This window comes from Gymnodraco acuticeps, unplaced genomic scaffold (assembly GCF_902827175.1).
Source record: "Gymnodraco acuticeps unplaced genomic scaffold, fGymAcu1.1, whole genome shotgun sequence".
Lineage (NCBI taxonomy): Eukaryota > Metazoa > Chordata > Actinopteri > Perciformes > Bathydraconidae > Gymnodraco > Gymnodraco acuticeps.
The window spans coordinates 423,514-445,266 of record NW_022990484.1 but is presented as its reverse complement, the minus strand read 5'-3'; the positions used below and the strand labels follow the sequence as shown (position 1 = coordinate 445,266).

General features: G+C 41.0%; 3 protein-coding genes across 4 annotated transcripts; 2 read left to right on the top strand and 1 right to left on the bottom strand.

Moving 5' to 3' along the window:
• Nucleotides 1-69: 69 nt before the first annotated feature.
• Nucleotides 70-11,849, top strand: LOC117552746 (oxysterol-binding protein 1-like). 2 transcript variants are annotated; one of them, XM_034226347.1, is made up of 17 exons: nucleotides 70-465; nucleotides 1,359-1,531; nucleotides 1,806-2,014; nucleotides 2,243-2,411; nucleotides 2,742-2,853; nucleotides 3,000-3,183; nucleotides 3,455-3,572; nucleotides 4,109-4,166; nucleotides 4,401-4,565; nucleotides 5,697-5,942; nucleotides 7,055-7,175; nucleotides 7,438-7,541; nucleotides 7,873-7,968; nucleotides 8,048-8,235; nucleotides 8,668-8,903; nucleotides 9,830-9,868; nucleotides 9,981-11,849. In XM_034226347.1, exons 2-17 carry the CDS (start codon nucleotides 1,392-1,394, stop codon nucleotides 10,121-10,123), a joined length of 2,328 nt encoding a protein of 775 aa, XP_034082238.1. In that variant the 5' UTR covers nucleotides 70-465; nucleotides 1,359-1,391; the 3' UTR covers nucleotides 10,124-11,849. The 2 variants fall into 2 exon arrangements, with proteins under 2 accessions (XP_034082238.1, XP_034082239.1); XM_034226348.1 differs by lacking the exon at nucleotides 70-465 and adding an exon at nucleotides 521-787.
• A 1,032-nt stretch (nucleotides 11,850-12,881) lies between these two features.
• Nucleotides 12,882-16,468, top strand: LOC117552773 (N-acyl-aromatic-L-amino acid amidohydrolase (carboxylate-forming) B-like). Its single transcript, XM_034226402.1, has 7 exons — nucleotides 12,882-13,009; nucleotides 13,203-13,459; nucleotides 13,539-13,734; nucleotides 13,839-13,932; nucleotides 14,008-14,115; nucleotides 14,193-14,305; nucleotides 16,157-16,468. Exons 2-7 carry the CDS (start codon nucleotides 13,203-13,205, stop codon nucleotides 16,400-16,402), a joined length of 1,014 nt encoding a protein of 337 aa, XP_034082293.1. The 5' UTR covers nucleotides 12,882-13,009; the 3' UTR covers nucleotides 16,403-16,468.
• LOC117552774 (claudin domain-containing protein 1-like) lies at nucleotides 16,453-21,719 on the bottom strand. Its single transcript, XM_034226403.1, has 4 exons — nucleotides 20,973-21,719; nucleotides 19,474-19,581; nucleotides 19,136-19,273; nucleotides 16,453-18,606 (listed from the first exon to the last, which is right to left on the bottom strand). Exons 1-4 carry the CDS (start codon nucleotides 21,256-21,258, stop codon nucleotides 18,386-18,388), a joined length of 753 nt encoding a protein of 250 aa, XP_034082294.1. The 5' UTR covers nucleotides 21,259-21,719; the 3' UTR covers nucleotides 16,453-18,385.
• Between the last annotated feature and the right edge of the window lie 34 nt (nucleotides 21,720-21,753).

The window sequence follows — 21,753 nt, the reverse complement described above, 5'->3', positions numbered from 1 at the left end:
AAATACTGACACACTGTACTATTACTTTGAAGGCAAAAAGCCCTTTTTCGTCCCGTCTACCGTCCAGATTGCAGCCAATCGGGACAACATTGTAGCCTAGCTGTTTCTAGACAAGACCAAATTGTGTGTTGCACCGGGTGTAACCAGCGAGCTAACGTTAGGCTAGTTAGATGTAGCTTGCTAGCTTTAGGTTCTTGTCGGTGTACGTAGCTGTAGAATGAACACAATACACCACATTGTTGAGGGACACTAACGAAACTCGCTGGTGTCACTTTATTTCATCAACACACTGCTGTTGTCGTCGACGTCTTGTGTTTAGTTGTCTTGATAATTTGCTTTCCCGTGACAGTCGGTTAGCTAGTTAGCCTCTCCAGCTAGCTAGGTACAGTAGCGTATGGGTGTCAAAGTTAGCTGTGACTTCACTTGGTGTCTGGTTGCCTGATCTCACATTTCGGACACGTCAAGGTAAACACTTAGCAATCGGCGAGTTTAAAAACTAGCTCGTAAGCTAACGATTGTTTTGCCACGTATCATGCATGTGTTTACCGTATATGACATATGCACTGGTCAGATGGTTAACTTCGAGCAAACATGTCGAAATTATTTACTTTAGCTCCCTTTCTTGCAATGAGCTGTTATTACGGTGACTCCCACTAGCCTTTCTGGAGCTAACTAGCTGTAATGTCAAGCTCAACAATATGTCAAAGTTGTATGCAATGTATGCTGTTATCATCTTGTTTTCTTGTGTTATAATTGAACCACCTTCACATATACCTGAAAAGAAAATGTAAGCATCGTTTTTGAAGTCATGGTATCTGTGACAGTTGATAATATTAAGTTTATAGGCATTTTAGAAAACATAATCAAACTGAGTTGTTATAATCACATTCACTCTTTCTTTTATGTACATAGCTTTGTTTGAAACTTGTTTTAGAAGTTAGTCTTTTGATCCCCACTGTTGAACTTTGACCTGTCACTCCACACTGAAAGATCAATATCAACCAACAGTATTAAATCATATCGTCTAGTACAACGCTATAAGTGGTTTAGTACTGAACTAAGGCTTTGACTAACCCACATTTCATTGTTTTTTTTCTGCTGATTATTCACCCATATAATGTTTTAGGCCTCCTAATCTATTGCAACTTCACAATGCCCAAGATCAACAGTAAATATGCTCACTAAGGAAGCTTTAGGCCGTGACTAGGTGGCAGTTCAGCCTTTGAGGATGAGTAAAATGATTAATAAAACAATCGCTGATTCTTCGGTGACATACTAACTGTTTAATCATTTCAGCCTTACAGGGGAGCATAATCCTTGTCAAGTTAATATTTTGAACTTTTATTTTTCTTTAAAAGGTTCCTCAAATCCATCTCTTGATTTTGGGGGCTATGATGTCGGAGCCGAAGACCCCCGTTCCCACTCCTGCTGGCGACACATACAAAGGATGGGTGTTCAAGTGGACAAATTACATCAAGGGTTATCAGCGGAGGTGGTTTGTCCTGAGTAATGGGCTGCTGTCCTACTACAGGTACATTTTCCTGTGAATCAGAAACATAGGAGGAAAGATAAGGTCTTTATCAGGTCACTAAATAAACATCTTGACCTTTATCTGCTGTAACTACTGTTTAATTACACTCTACTATATGTACAATCCAAAGGGTACAACCAATCTTACATCCTCCATATATATTCCTCTTATTTTACCAAATGCTTTCAGATGAAAGCCTAGTTTAATTATTCCAAACAGTACATACATCATTTTTTCCACCCCAATATTTAAAATGGACATCTCTGATTATTAGGACCCAGGCAGAGATGGGCCACACGTGTCGAGGCACAATCAACCTGGCGACGGCAACCATCACCGTGGATGACGCCTGCAACTTTGTCATCTCCAATGGCGGAGCGCAGACGTATCACCTGAAGGCCAGCTGTGAAGTGGAACGCCAGCGCTGGATCACTGCCCTGGAACTGGCCAAAGCCAAGGCGGCCCGCATGCAGGCTGAGTCAGGTAAAACAAACAAACAAACACACAGGCAGATGGGGGGAAACAAATATATTATTCAGTGCACTGTAAACCGGATTGTCTGCAACAAGATAGGCAGATAAGGCTCTATGAATTCCCCTTTCAGCTGAAGGTTCCTTCCTACATAACATTTTCATTGTCATAACTACACTGTAGCTATGCACACATGACAATAAAAGCCTTGAAACTTCCTGTTGCTTTGATCTCTAACAGATGACTCAGGGGATGATTTTCCCTCGTCATCCCCGCCCTCCGCACCCGGACAAGGTGGCGGTTCGCAGAATTCCGAAGTGCAGTCTGCTCTCCGAACACTAGGCAGCAAGGTGGAGGATCTCAGCACTTGCAACGACCTCATTTCAAAGCATGGCTCTGCTCTCCAGAGGTCAGGCTTTACCAACTTTTTGGTTCTTATTTTTTTGCTTTACCTTTGCTTCCCTCAGTCCAAAGTTTCTCATGTCATCTTAGCTTAGAAATACGGAATCAAAAACATATTAAACATACACGCACAATACTAATGTTTGGCATGATAACCCCGAGTTTTGTCCTTGTATCCTCATTTTGCTGTTTCGTTGGCATAAACTCACGAAATAAAGGTGTTGAACTATTTACAAAACAGCAACAAAGCCTAGTTCAAACCATTGAATCTGGAAATAATTGTGATTTACACTGTGATTCGCTTATATATTGTTGTGCCTTATGATATATATTTCAGGTCTTTATCAGAACTGGACAGTTTGCGTCTTATCGGAGAAGCTGGGGATAAGGTCCGTCAGGTGACAGAGAGGGCCACGCTGTTCCGTATCACCTCTAATGCCATGATAAATGTAGGCGTTTCCTCCTTTGTCTGCGTGTTTCTTTGCCTTGTCTGTCATACATAATGTGTAAATAAAACGGGGCTATTTAAATCTATACTACATGCAACCTGTACTCTGAAGGCCTTAATAACCCGGTTTGATGTGTCCCCACTCAGGCGTGCCGAGACTTCCTTGCGTTGGCTCAGGCTCACAGCAAGCGATTGCAGAAGGCCCTTCAGGTAGAACGGGACCAGCGGGTTAGACTGGAGGAGACTTTAGAGCAGCTGGCCAAGCAGCACAACCACCTGGAGCGAGCCTTCAGAGGGGCTTCACAGTCTAATGCCACTGCAGACAATAAAAGTAAGGCGTGACTCTGAACACTACACAAAAAGTGACCTGAAAACTCCTGCTATAACTCCTCTATCTTCATTTGACTGATTTCTTTCTCAAATCTCTAAATGCTTTAAACGGCATGTCCCTCAAAACACCTTTTGTACATTGAACTGTCAATTGTTATCAGCAATAAGGCTTTGTTTCCACTATATTCATGTGTTAAAAAACTAGGGTTTAGTCAATTATGAATTGTTATCAGTCACTACGTCATATCACACTGATTCGATTGTTTTCTAAGGTGCTTCTGGGCCGGGAAAAGGTGAGGGGAGCGACGAAGACGACGACAACGAGTTCTTTGATGCCATGGAGGAGGCTCCTGAGTTTATCACTGTCCCTGCAGACCCCCACTTTCACAAGTAAGTGCACACCCCTCCCCCACGGCCGTTATTGCGTAACAAAACTGGACAGAGTGAGCAGCTTGCTTTTGCTCCTGTCTTTTAACATTCTCACACTAAAACAGAAATGCCTCTCCCTGTTCGGAACTGTATTCTCGGTAACTGCCAGCTATGAAGAAATAGCAGCATGTACAAAGCTGTAATTGACGAGTTGGGTGTGTAACAAATGCCGTTTGTCACATAAGGAAACACATCATCTTGTGTGACCTGTTTCCCACACATGCAGTCACATAAGGAAACACATCACCTTGTGTGACTCCAAATTCCTCTAATCCTTGTCTTATCTATTAAGACGTCTATATTTCAACTCAGTTCCTTGTATGTCACTTGGGTTTTTGTTTAGGCACTTCCTTAATTGTGAAACAGTTGATTTATTTGGATCGATTTGTATCAATTGAAGTAATCCCCTCTCTATTTCCTTGTATGTTGAAGTGGCTGAAACCAGAAAGCTCCCAGACACTGACAGATACTCCTCACCCTTTTGCATTTCTTTACAGAAGGTCAAGCAGTAATATCAGCGGTTTCAACAGTGAAATGTGTCCTGATGATCAATCGGTAGGTTTCACTCTGACCTCTGGGTTGACTGTTAAAAGAATGGTTCGCTGTTTATAAGGTAAACCATAGTGAACTAGGGGTGGTACATTTCCAAATATGAATGCTTTGATTGTGCTACAGTCATAATAAATCAGATCAGACAGATGTTTAATAAAAAAGCTTGTAAATCACTTTTAAAAGCGCTTATTTCCACACACTTTTATGCTTGTTATTGACCTATTTTTTGCATTTTAGCTCAACGAGGAGCCTCTAGCGATGAACCAGGAATCCCCCTCTCAGGAGTTGGTGCCGCTGAAGAAGCGGCGGACACGCATTGCAGACAAACCCAACTATTCTCTCAATCTGTGGAGTATCATGAAGAACTGTATCGGCAAAGAGCTGTCCAAAATCCCAATGCCTGTGAGTGTTTTTAACAGGTTAATCCAGATCAGATGTCACTTACAGGAATTATGTCAGTTGGGATGACCAGAAAGGACTCCACCTTTTCTTTTCAATTCTTTGTTGCAAGAATACATTCAGTCAAACAAGCTATCAAGTGTATTTTAAGCGACTGATTGACTTCTGGCACCAAAACATTAAGGTGATGCCAAAAACACCGATTGTCTTCATGTCTTCAGTTCCTGTTGGACAACATTCTGCCAGAGCCATCCAAGTTTAAAATGGCTCTATTGACAGATGAATGGGACCAGTGACGATCAAGTGTTGTCGATTAACAATCTCCGGTCTTTACTTAGCTTTCTTTTGTTGGCCCTTGTTTCGTTTAGATCAAAAACGATCTGCCATAGCATGCACGTTTCTTCATCTTTCAAAAACAACATTTGAGGCGCTTGGTTTGTAAATACACACACAACTTTCACACAGTGAAGAGAAACCAAAACAGAATGCAAAGAACACATCCGACATGGAGCGACAAACATTGTAAAATCAAATGAAACAAATGAAACAAACTGTAAAAAGCACATAATCGAGTTATGAATAAAATGTAAGCTGGACAAAAGAACTACAAATAATATAGAACATATTATCATACAGTCCTGGCCTCCCCAAAATCATATAACCATTGTTAACAGCAGTCCTTATTATTATTATACATCCATAATAACAATGACTGCTGTTCATCTACACAACAGTGGAACATGTTGATTTAATTATTGGCAATAATACAATACTCATAATCTTATTACCCGTTATCAAAATAGTATATTCTTACTAAAAACTATATTATTTAATTTGACAGGAAATTAAAAAAAGGATCCCTATCAATGTCGCTTGTTTATACTGATGCTTCTATACTGTTATCAGAATAAAAAACATCATATTAGCCCGTATTGATAGGGCTCATATATAATGTACAGTATGTCATATCATATAAGTGAATACCCTGTATTTAAATGTGTGTCAATCTGTGAGTGGGCCTTCTCCTAGGAAGACATTAAAAGTATACATTTACATTTCAAACATCATTTTATGGGCACTTTAAATGATAAGGATTGTACACATGATTCACATCTGAGTAATTCTGCTCTCCAGGTAAACTTCAACGAGCCCATCTCCATGCTGCAGCGGCTGTCGGAGGACCTGGAGTACCACGAGCTGCTGGACAAGGCCTCCAAGTGCCAGAGTTCCCTGGAGCAGATGTGCTACGTGGCCGCCTTCTCCGTGTCCTCCTACTCCACCACCGTCCACCGCACGGGCAAACCCTTCAACCCCCTGCTGGGAGAGACGTACGAGCTGGACCGCCGGAGAGAGAGCGGCTACCGCTCCCTCTGCGAACAGGTGAGAGACAGACAAGCATGCAGACACGCAGGGAAGTGAGATCCAGCAATGCCACGAAGGAAGACATGAAGGATCCTGTTGGCTCAGCATTTTCAGTGTTTTACTTCCTTTTTCTGATGTACTTAGGAATGCACAGAGAGGAAGCATTTGTCAACTATTTTAACCAGGAATAAACACAGGTGAAAAAAGTACTTAAACTTAAATAAAAGAAGAGAGTGTAGGAATACTAATACAAGTAAAAGTCCTGCAATCAAAATGTACTTAAATGACCAAAAGTACTCATTATGCAGATTGGTCCGTTTCAGAATAATATATATGATATGTTTTGATTAGAATTACTCACGCATGAGAGTGTTTTCAAAGCTGGCACATTTGAATTTAAACGGCAGGGTGATTATATTTCACATCATTAATCCAAATCTGCAAAGTAGCTAAAGGTGTTAAATAAATGGAGTGGAGTAAAAGTACACAATCTACCTCTGCACTGTAGTGGACTAGTAGTACAAAGTAGAATAAAACGAGTGGTAAAGTACCTAGAAATTGTACTTAAGTGCATTGTTTGAGTAAATCTACTTTACTGGGAATAAGAGAGCAGGTCTATCATGAATGAGGGTCAGAGGAGTGATTGTATACAATGCATTAACATACATGAAAAAGCAATTTCTCTGAAGAAGGAAAGGGTGTTAAAGGCCGAGGCGGGAAATTAATTTGTGAATTGCAGAACACAGAATTCAGGCTTAGTGTTGGATAATTAGACCGGCTTTTCTGAAAACCCAAGAAATAAATCCAGTAGAAAAACGAATCCAATAAATGTTGCTTTCAGGCAGTAGATCCGGCTGCTGTGGAGAAGGATTTATTAAGACATGAGATTTTATATTCATAGATAAATAGAAGTTTAATTAAGTCACTAAAGCTTTTAATAAAAATGATTAAGTAGCGTGTATCATGAAACCCTTTTGTACTATAAGTAGTATAATTATATTTGACATTTACAGAGTACATTTTTCATGCTCTGCGGTGTAACAATAGGGTTTTTCATGGTGATGATAGGTTGGCCAGTTATTCTGTTTTTATAAACTAATCCATGCATCACTTCTTAACCTCTCTCTCAGGTCAGTCACCACCCCCCCGCGGCAGCGCACCATGTGATCTCAGATCGCGGATGGACTCTGAGGCAGGAAATCACCGTTGCCAGCAAGTTCAGGGGGAAATACCTCTCCATTATGCCTTTAGGTAAGTGACGGTGCGGTTTGTGGACATATTTGTCTGATGTTGACGTAGGTTTAGGGTGTGATCCCATGCTGCAGTTATTTCCATGAAGACACATATGACAGCCTAATAACAGATCCGTGCAGAAAGCATAAAGAATTCCGCAGTCACACCTGTGTTTAAAGACAGCTAGATGTCTAAATATATATCAATAACAATGAAGGGTTTGTTTTGACACTTGAAGAATATTCGGCTCCACCGTCTGCATTCCTTCTCTCACCCGCAGGCACCATTCACGCCATCTTTGAGAAGGGCAACAATCACTACACATGGAAGAAAGTCACCACCACAGTGCACAACATCATCGTGGGGAAGCTGTGGATCGATCAGGTGAGACATATGTACATTTTACAATTGTATAAACTGTAAAATCACACAGTCCACCTATAAACTGTGCCAGAAAGTAGATTTAAAATATGTTTTTGTGTAGAAATATTGCAATCTCTAATCTTCCTACATACCCCCTGCAATCCCCTCAAGTACAGCTCGGGGTCCACCTACCCCCGGTTTGGAACCACTGGTGTTGAAATATAACCCTTTAGAAAGTGTATTTATTGTCATTCTGCCAACCCGAAAGTGGAAACGTGAGACAATAGATGTTTAAAAAGAAAAAAAAGCTTATTTCTTTCTTTAAATCGTTCTTTCCTGTTCTCTCTGCCAGTCAGGAGAGATAGACGTGGTGAACCACACCACAGGAGACCGCTGCCACCTGAAGTTTGCTCCCTACAGTTACTTCTCCAGAGATGTGGCCAGAAAGGTGAGAAGAAGATGCATAGAAATAGACCTATGACAGATTGTATTTGATGTTTTTAACACTCTTTTCCTCCTTTCTTCAGGTGACAGGTGTAGTGATGGACAAGGACGGCAAGGCCCACTACGTGCTGTCGGGCACGTGGGACGAGAAGATGGAGTTTTCCCGGGTGATGCAGAGCAGCCTCGGAGGAGAGAACGGCACCGAGGGCAAACAGAAGACGGTCTATCAAACTCTGAAAGCCAGAGAGGTTTGGAGGAGGAACCCTCTACCGTAAGTCCCTCAGGGTTAGGTGTCTGAACCTCTATCCTTCTCATATAACCAACTGTAAAGCAGTGATACAGCAAAGACGTACCGAAGATAATTCTGGTTGTTATTACTTAGATGGGTGGGCCGTATGAGCCTGCATGTCACACAGGAAGTGGAGCCAAATCAGAATATCTTGATGAATCCAATGTCGGACCTGTTAAGCATATATTTTGTTTCTTGAGTAACATGTTAACGAATCTGAATCAGAATTCATTTAGAGCCTGAAATTCATCAATCATAGAGATAATTACAGTCAGGCAGCGATAAAGAACCAGAAAATACAATGTAGTCTTGCAGAGATAAGCAGCAGATATATAATAACTTAACAGAATGTCATGGTCTATTGAGCCTTTTGATTTGAGTACTGCTGTGTATCTCTCCTTTATCGTACCACAGTGAGGGAGCAGATACCATGTACTACTTTACCTCCTTGGCGCTGACCCTAAATGAATACGAGGAAGGCATATCGCCCACCGACAGCCGGCGCCGGCCCGACCAGCGCCTGATGGAGGAAGGCCGCTGGGACGAAGGCAACTCGGAGAAGCAGCGGCTGGAGGAGAAGCAGCGCATCGTGCGGCGGGAGAGAGAGAGGGAAGCCACCAGCCAGCGCATCGCCAGCCAGCCAGAGGAAGGTGAGAGTCCAGCGTGTGTTCACTAAAACCAGCAGCAAGCTCTTGACCCTGAAAACGGGTTCAACCCATGAAGTATCTGCCCTGCGAGTCCAAGAACAAAGAGCATAAGACGCGGAGCCAGAGTAGGAAGTCTACAACGTATTATATATATACAAAACGCAACACTACCCAGGTATATGTGTTACATATTATTAATTATTGACCATACTTTGATTAAAACCTGTGTTCAATTTCAGTGTAACTACTCATTCAAAGCATTTATGGTGAATAATAATATGCCATCTGTCTGCCTGGTTAATGTTCAACGTGGAGTTGCATAGTTTGTGACATGCATTCGTCCATTAAACATGGCAAGTATTATTCGAGTATTATTTAATGCTGGCTCTCAATCTTGTTATTGTATAGTCGACTGGCTTGGGAAGCTAGAGAAACTTCACATTGTTTATTAACTAGGCTGTGCTACAATATTTTGTCAATTAAAACAAAATATGCATCAGGCTGCGTTACTGGCGAGAAAGTGAATTACTAATGCTGTCGCAATTCAGCGGTAAAGCATGAGCAGCACACCACTCCAGTGGTCGGTAAATGCTGAGTCATAGTGCCATAATATTAGCCAGGTCGCTCTGCAGATGAGTATATAGTTAGAAAAGTAGATCTAGCTTCTTAGCAACATGAGCACAGCTCTACCGCTGTCCACCATTGTTGTTCATTTAAGGGTTATTCACGTGATGGCTCCTCTGGCTGTGGTTGGTGGAAAAGCGAACTGCTTCTCAAGTGTTTCGCAAGTTGAACCAACTGCAAACCAAACTAGCCCTAGACGGAACTCATTTCAGTGGAAAAGTGTTGCCCTCTACCATGCATGGGGAAAAATCATAAAATGAAGTGGTAAAAAAAATTCTCTGTGATCCCCTTTTCTCTTCCAAAAGCTGTCGATGAGGACTCTCTAACTGATCCGTCCTTAAAAAGCAAGTACTCCTTCACTATTCAACCGACAACTCATGCTTTAATTCGGTTCCAATCTCCTGTCTACCTTGTTGTCTTTTTTGGTGACACCATTGTTTTGTCTTCTTTTTCCAGGCGCACCTCATGACAGCCACCTGGCACTTTGGTTCGACCGCTGTGAAGACCAGATCACGGGGGAGCAGGTCCACATCTATAAGGGAGGCTACTGGGAAGCCAAGGACCGCGGCATCTGGGAGGGCTGCCCGGACATATATTGACCTCATCTTTGACTGGAAAGTGCCCTCGAAGAGACTGACCCTTGGAAGCCGCCTGGTGCACGGCTACCACAAAAGGCCGGCTCTCCCCCCCCCGCCCCCCTCTCCCCACCCCAACAATTTGGACGGTTGCCTTCCCTCCCGGTGGCTCTCTGTTCTAAGAGATCTCCAGGTGATCACTGCTGTCTGATTTAGAGAAGAGAGCAGGGTTTCTCCTCTGGCCTCATCCCATTTCGTTTCCTGTACTCCCTTTTGATGCTGTCACACATATGACAGGACTGGAAAGAAATGATTTGTGCTGCTCAGCATAAAGGGGGGGGGGGGGGCGGCAGTGCTTCCAAATCCTTATTAGATTCTTTTTTTAAGTCTCTGCTCAAGTCTCTCTCAGATCAGGAGCAGAAGAGGGTTTTCGTGCTGATCACACCCTGTGAGATAATGTAGTGTTCCCATTCAAAAGCATTGTGTGCTTTGGTAATAACTCTTAAAAAAAAAAGGGGGGTCAGACCTGGTTAATATATACATTTATATATGATTCAAATAATTTGTCGACTGGTGGCCTTCAACACGTTAGCGAGGATCTCTTGTTTCTCTCTCTGATTTAGTGTCTTAATGTAACTAAGTGAAGGTTCTTGTGTGCGTGCGTGTGTGTGTGTGCGTGCGTGTGTGACTGCATATCTGCTCTTCCATCACTTTACTATTAACACTGCCACTGCGCAGAATGCTGTTCAAAAGAAGGAATGATTGTCCGAAATACCGGTTGAACCTCCGCACTGTGTGTATTATAGTTAGAAGAGATACTTTCTCATTCACAAAGGCCTCATGAAGATGATGGTGACAACTTTGAAGGCCAAAACACCCTTTCTCTTCGCCTTAGATACGAGCGACCTGCTCTCACGTCACACCTGAGTGATCATGATGCTGACATTTGTTGCTGGTTTCTCATCCAAACATTTAAAACGTTGAAGAAGTAGTCGTGAAAAGACTATAGAGCTGCAAAATCGCTTGTTTCAGTGGTGAAAAAATGTCATTAGTGCAGTTTTTTTCCAACGAAATGATCCAAGTGTACGGCAGTAAACATGTTTTTGGGATACGTAGTGTGCTTTTGTGTTAAGAGGAACACAACAAAATGAGAAAAAACAATTATGAGTCAATGCAGTGGTTAAAAGAAACCGCTGTTAATCTGCTGAAGAGTTCATACATATGCAAAGTACATTTTGACACCAAAAACATGGGGTATAATGTGAGCGAGCGTGTGTGTGTGGATTTCATAATTTCGTTTGTAAGTGTACTTAAAAATGAAGAATAAAGAAACAAAGAATTTAAAAGCATTGCAAATAACTATGATTTATAAATGTATAGAAATTCATATAGTATTGATAACTGTAAGGTAGGTTTTTTTTTCTTGTTTTTATTCAGTTCCTCATAATATTGTAAGAGGACTGTCTTCGTTTTCAGAAAAAAAGGGAGTTTCCATACTTGACTGAGAGGGAAGACATTGCTCAGTATTTTGTGTTAAAGAAAAATAATCTGTAATATCAAATGCTGTGATGTCTAAAAAAAGAAGCTTTTCATTCTGTTCTTTAATACCATTTGTTACATTTACATTAACTAAGTAACACAATTATTGCCAAATCAATTATTGGGGAATTTCTGCCCTCATGTTTAGCAGGTGCTCCAGATGGGATGACATAATGTTGTCAATAAAACAATAAAAACCCAAATGAAAACACGTTGTTTCAGCCTATTTTGTTATGTATGTGCACAATGTGTCACATGTAAGCAAATAACTGACCATTTGATTATGTATTTATAATAGTTGAGTTTAAAATGAAGACGATGGAACCTAAAGAATGCCTTTTTTCATTAATAACTTAGCGAATCATTTCAGTCTGTGGTCCCGCAATTGAATTTGCTTCAGTTGAACTGGTTTGGATGGCAGATGTTCTTCACTATCCATCAGTGCAATTGTTGTTTTTTTACACTTGTACGGTAGGTTGTTGTTGGTCAGTTTGATTTGAGTGTACTTAAATGGACAAAACTCACAAAAAAGTTAAAGATGAATTTGATTGGTTGTTATATGTATTTTAGAGATATGATGATGATCCTGGGAACAAAGCCATAACAACTTCCAATCAAAGTACTAAAAAACAGAGATGATGTATTTAAAAGGCCAAAAAGAGAGTGAATCTATTTCCATTGTGAAGATTGGGTGTTAAAAAAAGATTAAACCAACTTTTTCTCCTGAAGTCAACCTCCTTGTATATAAAGTTTAAGATGAAATCTGTGTTAAATCACTAGCTGGTTCTCTTGTTATTATCCCTGCGAAAAGAGCCATTTCTTTCTCTGTCCCACACCACAAGCGCCTCTCCTGCTGTGTCATGCCAGCAGATTTGTTTTTAGCCAATTTTATTTTTGAAAGGCAGACTGGAACCTACCATCCTATACATGAGGCAGAGATAAATGGGGAGCCGGGGAGGGGTTTCACAGCTGTTGGGACCAAAGGAAGCAACCATTGCACTGCATCACACTCAGGACACACCCTATAGGACACAGTGTAATACAGTGCAGTGCAGTGGACAGGAGGTGGTAGAGAGACGGTGAGAGTTTCCATAACAGGCAGCCTGTACAGGGGAGAGAGATGAGAATGCTGAATCAGTGAAACTGCATGAAAGCTTGGGAGAGGTGGGAAGAGGGTAAACAGCAGGGGGAGAGGGGTGGTTTGGGTAAGATGAACAGTACGGTGCCGCGTCATTCATTTCCTCTCTTATTGGTGATTGTGGAGCTGACCTCAAGTTAAGAGATTTTAAAGAGACTTTTAATCTCAGTGCTGCTTTTAGAGTACATTTCTAGGGTTGAGGAACTGCATCTGTACAGTTTCCAGCAAGCGAGGTAAGGTTCCACAAATCAATATCTCTGCTTTGTGTTAAAGTTGTCTACAATGTACCAAGTGACATTAACGCTGGATGTGCCTCCCACTGAGTGAAACCAGGTTACATGTATTGGCTTTTCACATGGTGTATAAACGGAGAAATCACAATTTGTGCATGTGCCGCCAGTACTGTATCTCTAATGTGTCACTCAGATGGAGGTGGACGAGCTGGAGTGTTTGCCAAGGTTGCCCCGGGTCGCTGTGTGCGGCGGTACCCATGGCAACGAGCTGTCCGGGGTGTACTTAGTGAGAGAGCTGCTGAAGATGGAGAAGAAAGTGACGAAGGAGGAGGAGGAGGAGGATGAGCGTGTATCGGTGCTGATGGTGCTGTCCAACCCGAGGGCCATGTTGCAGTGCCGCAGATACGTCGACACCGACCTCAACCGCTGCTTCACCCGCGCCACCCTCAAGTAAAGTGATGGGTGGGGGTGTTGATGCTCCAACAGTTGTGGTGATAAGGCGTGATCTGATTGTTTCTCTGTCTCCCAGCGGTCCAGTGTCAGACGTTGCACCCTACGAGATTACCAGAGCCCTAGAACTGAACCGCATGCTGGGTCCCAAAGGGAGTCCTGCGGCGGTGGATCTTGTTTGCGACCTCCACAACACCACCGCCAACATGGGCCTGTGCCTCATTGCATACTCCGACTGCGACTGGATCTGCCTGCACATATTCAAACACCTGCAGGCAAGCAGCTCCTACACACTCAAATACAAACAACTAAAACTAAAAGATAGAACCAAGAACTGAGATTTGTTTTCGACTGACAAGTGAAATATGTCATCTTTTAGAGGGAGATGCCAGATGTACCAATAAGGTTCATCCATTTCGATGTCTCCAGTAAAGAGTCCTATTCCCTTGATTCAGTGGGAAAACATGGCTTTGGTAAGTGTATAATTTTTCCAATAACAATAGTTTGAATGCTGGATCATTTTCTCATCTTGAATCCATTTTCTGCAGCCATGGAGATCGGCCCCCAGCCCCACGGGGTTGTGAGGTCAAACGTTTATACGGCGATGAGAGTTGGCGTACAGAACATGCTAGATTGGGTCCGCTTCTTCAACTCAGGTGAAGTCTTGAAAACATTGACATTTTTGAAGCCCCTTTTGGTTTTGTTCTAAACCCCCAAATGTGTTTCTTTTCAGGTACTATATTTGAAGGAGGATTTGTGGAGGTGTTTTCCATGGTTAAACACATCGACTACCCAAGAGACAGGGAAACGCGCACCATCACGGCAGCCATTCATCCTCAACTCCAGGTACGGACTTATTTTGAGCTTGAAGCATTAATAAAAGCAGTTGCCCTTTGTCCGATTTAAGTATAGCCTAATCTTGTATAACCAAATCTTGTATAACCAAGTAGACCAGGGAGTGGATACAATAACAAAAGATTACAAAATTAGCCTAACACTTAAATACAGGACAGTTAATGCATGACCAGCACAGAAGAAAGGCCTTTTGTCCTGAGCTGGATAATTAATTGTGTCTGTGGGTAAGGTGGCCTTGGCATTGTATACAATATGAAGCCAATTACAGGACTATTGTTTCCGACAGGGTGTAGTCCTTCCTGTAAAATGGCTTCATACCAAAGAGCAATCATGAAACCGCATGATGCTCGAAACATACCAGTGCAAATTTATTTACATTAGCAGCTGGCAATTGGATTATGTTAGTTATTTTTTACAAAAGCTAATATTTACTCAAAGCTGATGATTCCCAGACATCATTGTTCAATAATATTATAGTTGATTATAAAAGCATGACTCAAGCACGTTGCCAGTAAGCATAATAGTTTTTAAGCAGGAACTCAACTGGGGAAGTTTGAAGGACGGCTCATCAAATATTTTTCTTTTCACAGCAACACCTTGTTATAATTTGAATTGTTAAATAGTTTATAGTTATGATTTGCCGACGTAACCTAGAAAGTCTCTTAGCCAGCGCACATCAGGCACGTATAACAGTCAACATCAAGATTTTTGAACAAGTAATGTTAACTGAGTTAAAAAAATGATAACAATTATATACACTGTTGCCCATAAAGTAAGAATAGAATACGTGTTTACCTCTTCTCCTGAAATGAATGTGACAAAGTGATTTATTGGTTTATATGGTCTCAAAACTTTATTGATCAATCTCTTCCAAACATATCACAGTGAAAATGAAACAGGAATAGAAAGAGGAATGTGTCTGAAAACTAAATGATTCCAACTTTATGGGAAACAGTGCACCCATTAATTAAAATGTAACCCTTTTGTCAAACCTTTAAATGTCAAACTGATGGTACAACGTATTATTGAAAGTGAGGATATTGAATACAACATTACAACAACTGCCAATCATTCCTATATAAAGACGGCTGATCCATGTTTGTATGTGAAAATGTATGTGTGATTTATCTTCAGATAGAAACTGAAACTGACAGTATGAATAAGATGTGAGGATGGAAAAAGTCGCGTCTGTGAAAGGTCGATCACATTTTATTTGATCGAAACTATAGAAAATAGCAATTGGTGGATTAAGATACAAGTATAATAGTGCCAGATAAAAATGCTTTGTCGTCATCTGTGACTGGCATGAATAAAAGCCTTTCTGTTGTCAGGTGTTAGGCAGATTTCCAGTGAGTCAGTGAGGTTTGTCACTACAGATCATTTCATTTTTTGTAATTAGGTCAAACAACCAGGGAGGGCATTACTAACAAACAGGTAACCCTGATTGTGTTTTCAAATCGTTCCGACAATCTGGCGTCATGGAAGGAATGGTGTTGACAGAATATGGAGTCTGTCCAACTTTTTAAGAAACATTTTTTTGTTTTCAATTCACTTCAGAAGATATGTCTGAAAAAATAAAATAAAGAAACTACTTATTGTCTGCTGGCTATATTTAGTCTACAGTTATCCTACAAAATCCTCTTCTTCAAAGTCCTTTTAATCATTTATCCTTTCTTTCCTCTGCGTCAAGAACTTCATTATCCAGTTTGCTTGGACCTATAGCTTTAACACATTGTTTACGGCTTTAAATCCTCACAAAGTAGTGCACATTGCCCTGGAAATGTTTCATCTCCCAGGTTTTGCTCATTAGCTTTCACCCTAATTTGCTTTTCCTCCCCACAGGACCGAGACTTCTGCCTGCTCCACCCTGGAGACCCACTGTTCCAGACTTTCTCAGGAGAAACTCTGCCGTATAAAGGCAAAGAACCTCTTTACCCTTTCTTCATCAATGAATGTGCTTATTACGAGAAGGGCATCGCTCTCTCCCTGGCGAGAAAAAGGCGCGTGATGATTCCCTCTATCCGGGTGCAGACAGAGCAGGAGCAGGAATCGTACGTACAGGAATTCACTTCAGAGGAAGAGGAATGAGGATGGACTTTTTAAATCAAGCGCCATGATGAGAATGATGTGACATAAAAAATCTTTTACAAAATCTTTTATTGAAACGTTGCTTGGAACACGCATGTGAACACTCGTTTACACTCACACATGATATTTAAGTGAACAGTTATTAACCGTTTGAGCTCAAAAACTGGTGAGAGGACAACACATTCACTTTTCACAAAAGCACAGTCATACATGGACAATTGCTGATATATTAATGCTACAGTGGATTCAGTATTCAATATCTTCAATTAAAAGGCTGAAAATGCAAAATACAATCTGGTTTATCACAATATCCACCATACCACACACAGTGCATCATTCCACAGACTTTTCTGAAAGCGTGAAGCTTGTGGTAACTTATATATCTGCAAACATTTAGCATAGTTTTCCAGGTAATATCTTTTTCTAAACTTGTTTTATTTGTAGGACGCTTCAAAAAATAGAAATTCACTACTTACGACTACAGCAACTTTCAGGATATGTTCAAGAATAATTTAAGTGCAAAGGAATACTTTAGATGATCACAATATGGCCTTTAAGTACATTCATAATGCCTAACAGGGAACTAACTGGTTCCCTTAAATCCTGTTGAATTGAAATGGTAGTAACACATTAGAAATAGAAGGAACAAATATAATTGAAATAAATAATAACAAATACAGCTGAATTCACAAGGGAAATCAATATATATGAGCATGTAAAAGCAACAAAACAAACACTTAATAGTTGGAAACCACTACTATGTTCAAAACCATACACCTTTTAGATTTTTTCTACAAAAAACTACAAAATCAGTCAAAAAATGATTTAAAAAAACACAGCAAAGAAAACAATTCATTGAGGTAACAAATTATAAACACAAACACAGTCTGAATTGCCATTAATAAATAAATGTCACTTAAAAAGAAGGGATTTATTTATTTTCGTATATTTCGAACCATATATACATAATAGCCTCTCTTACTGTACTCTTCATAGATGCCAACTATGTTTTGAAGCAGGAAAAGTAAGAAACTGATTGCACAACCGCAGAATAGTCATAATAACATATCTTATGGATGAGTGTCTTGCTGCAGTGCTAGAGGAACCAGCTCAGGGTGGGAGCAGTACACCTGCTGTACAACAAAAGGGAAATTCCAACCATACCCTCCTGACTCTGGGTGTGACCAGAGATGTAAAGACTTGAAAGTCACATCCAGAACATTGTGTCCCAAATCCCCAACACAAACCTAATATACTATACATGATGTACTATTGTATGTCATATTCTTTATAGTATCAAATACATCTGAGACCATCCTGCTAAAGAGTTGTGTTTTAAAATGCTTGTTTTTGTTGGATTAAATCTCCAAAACTCATTTTAAATAGCTGATGTTGCGATTCCAGTAGGATCTGGTCTAATATACGCTTAATAATTTAATAAATATGTGATGTATTTGGAACAATGGGACACAGCAACACCCCTTTAATCTAACCTGACAGGGCAAGAAACTAGCTGTGAACATTAGCAAATATGAAATGTGCATGCGTCGGTCAAATAATTACAAAGGGAGAGTTGAATCTGTTTCAGTCATACTTTTATCGCTTGATTATTAACATAAATCTGGCTAATTTGAGGATTTGTTTCCTGTCGTGTTCATCTTATTTTTAAGTGATGTAGCTGCGTACTCAATATCAACAATTTATTGGTGGAATTAATATCCAAAACTGTTTTTCCCTTTTCCAATTGAAGCAAATATATGTAACTCTTTCTGGTTGACCTTTTTCAAACTAATTCCCATAGAGTGATCAAATCTTTTAATGCAGCAGATAGGGGAATTTCTATAAATGACATGCACTCTAATCCCACAGAACATGTACAGATTAACCCACATCCTTTTCCCGTGAGATCGATATAAAATGCATCTTGGTGACAGAGAGGGGTATGAATTTCAACTTTGCAGAGGGACTGAGATGAATGTCAGTCTATGCCACCCGGTAGGCGGTCATGCGGTAGTAATTCTGACTGTGGCTACGTGCCGCCCACAACAGCAACGCAGCGGCCATCATGTGGAGCGGTGAGGAAATGAGGGCCAAGTAGAGGGACCAGCCCAAGGAGCCATCCACCTTATCAGGCAGCATCGAAACCTTGTGAAGCAGGTCCATCCCCGCCAGGTAGCAGCACACCGTGGCTAAAGTGCAGAGCCCTGCAGGGCGCAAAATGTGTTGTTTTTAATGTCGTCTTTTTGCAATAAAATTAAAACAGTGAGCTGAAGAACACAACAATTCTCTGTATAGCTGATAATCAAAGCATCTGCCACTATCACAACATAATCATTCCTATTTAAAGCATCCTGACATTTACAATCATATCCTCATAGTCAAGCTATCATGGCTGTAAACGCTTATTTCCGTTTACTCTATACCTTAAAAAACCTTCAGGAATATAAAATGATTGCTTTTGTTTTGTTTTACTGTATGTTACTGGTTAGTTAGACTCAAACCAAATCAGTTTTGAGCCAATCTTTTTTCGGAAGAGACTAGGATTTAAACTGGGGCCTCTGTGACTCCTCAAAACCAAAATATTGGACATCAGTTCAATCTCAAATTACAGTCACATAATAGCAACTCTCAAATTCCAGATGTAGTTCCGCACACATTAACCAATTGGGTGATTCATACGGTAAAAGCTAACATTTACTAATGAGTGGTTTGGTATCTTTGAATGGGTATTACCAGCCAGCAGGTGAAGTACTCCTATGCCAAGGATGGGGCTGAGGCTTCGGCAGAGGCAGGCACAGAACCCAGTCAGGCCCGCCAACACCACCAGACCCAAGGACACCAGTGGCAGCAGAAACTGGCATCTCCACAAATCTACACATAGACACAAAAATATATGAGTCATAATTCACTCAGCTTCTAGAAAAAACAGCCCTGATTGGAGACACTGTATTATTAAACATGCCCAATGGGTCCGAATAAACGCACTACTCGAGAATGAATGTGATTCTAGTTTTTACAGCTTCAGGCGACCTACACATTTAGATGAATGAACATGCTAAGACTGAACTCACAGGTGCGCAGCATGTCCTCTCCACTGTTGTGGTTGCCTGGTTCTTTATACTTGGGAGTGAACTGCTGAGGTAGGCTGAAGCTTCGACACTCCAGCATCATCTTGGCATCTGAAAGAGGTTTTGACGCAAACAGCAAGAATGTATAGTCATAAAGTCCTAAACATTCAGATCTGACAGCATCTGGGTGGATTACAACATACACAGAGCTGTTTTACCGAAACTCCAAGTATACTCAAATCACATACGAGATGTGGGAGGCCTGTATTGAGAATATCTGTGGTAATTAGATCAATGCAAGACATTATTTGATACAATTCGAGGGTCATACACAGAGTTCACTTTCATTCTTCCAGACTACACCAAATCTTCGCCTTTATTATTAAATATTCCAAATATAAGGAACCATTGCCTAATCCATCTTGCTATATGATAAATTATGATCAGTGGCGGTTCTGTTCAAATGTAAATCAATGACTTAGATTCAATTTTAGTTGAGTTATCCTTTTTTTGTTACTTTTGCCCAAGATACAGAACATTGAAAGGTGTTTGGGGTAATACATTCCTTATTTATAAAGCCAAAATGTGTTTTTATTGTATTTCTTAATGTTTCTTGGTATTGTATTAGTCACAAACTTGTTTCAGTAACTTAGTTTAAAGTTATTAAATTACATTACTGAAAGAAACCCCATCCCGGTTAACTTTGGCCCAGGTAACAGCCCAGTTTTTGCTGGACCACTTACATAAAATAAATACATTGCGTTATCATATATGTATCTTTTTGGAGGGAAGCCACAGAGAAGTTCAAGCTGGGTGTTACAGGGGCACTGGCCCCTGTTGCCCCCCCCTTAGAACCGCTCATGACTATGATTATTCAGGGGTTTCTTTCTTTTTCACTGGCTTTCAAAAAGAAATGTAATCCAGTTTGATTTACAATTTGTGACAGTGGAACCAGGAAGTGTGAAGACTTCTTCCATTCAACATTGTTAGCTAGAAAGCTTCTGAGGTCCCGACTTTAGTAATGTTGTTAAGGGAGCAAGGGAACATTTGAAAATTGGGAAGATTTTGTCAAATAGATGAGGACATATTTCATTAATTTAATTTAGCAACTTTAATTAAGTAACTTCTTTATGTTTTGTTCTGTAGGCTGTCACAAACCTGTCTGGGTAGCCTATCGGTATCAACATGAAAACCATAAAAAGAGAATACCCTAATAGAAATAAACTCCCCAAAACCTTCAAAGATTTCTCAAAGACAGACAATTTGTATTTCATCTAAAGCTTAATTATGTGACACAAGGTGATGGTAGGCTACACAACGTTACTTATGTAATCAACATTCCAAATGTGATACAGCTCCGACCTGTTTGGGAATGAGCAACACAAGTTGCATCTACCTGAAACAAGGCGATGCTTCAGGTCAAAGAGCATCTTTGTTTGTGAAACTTCACAGAGATACTGTCTACCAGAACGACTCATCTGACTTGAGAGATGAGGACATACCTTGCTCCTTGTTCCAGTGAGCAGAGACGATCACACACCGCCACCAGAGGCCCACAGTCCCGTTGAGGCGGAACAGGGTGTCGCTGTAGGTTTTCTCGTCAAACTCCCCATCCATGAACTCCTCATACAGGGAGCGTAGATCGGACACGTTAGCCTCTCCGCGCACCGTGGGGCTGCTGTACTGGTACCAGTGCTTTGTCCCGATGGCCACTGACAGATACACGGTGGCCAGTATGCTCAGCACACAGGCGATGACCAGAGCCGTTGCGTAGCGGTTGTCAACCATTGTTCACCGAGGCGCAGACACGTCAAAAGGGGGATTAAGTTCCAGTGGTCAAGCCGTCGCGCATCAATGTAGCCAATGCAAACACTCTGATCCAAATCACTGTGGCATTGCAAAACACAGGCCACTGTATGTTAACGACAGCCCTTTATTTTATCGAGTGATACTCATATCCAATGCTTTCCTATAAATAATGGTCAGCGTCAGTAGCCTTGAATGTGCCATCTGTTCCCTTGTCCCACTTCCACAGATGGTGGGTGGCCCGACGCTGCGACAGATATCAGCAGCTAGCCCGCAATAACAACCCCTTAGTCCTCATCAAAGAAAGTCAAAAAGGGCCTGTATTATAAGATTTCCTATGCAGGATCAGTCAAAAATATTCAAATTGCATGGGTCTATTTTGGACGGCAGGGTGATGCCGGGTTCACCTAGGACGATATGAGTTGTAAACACTAATCCATGCGTTTTCCTCTTCCGGTTCGGCTGATCAGCAGATAT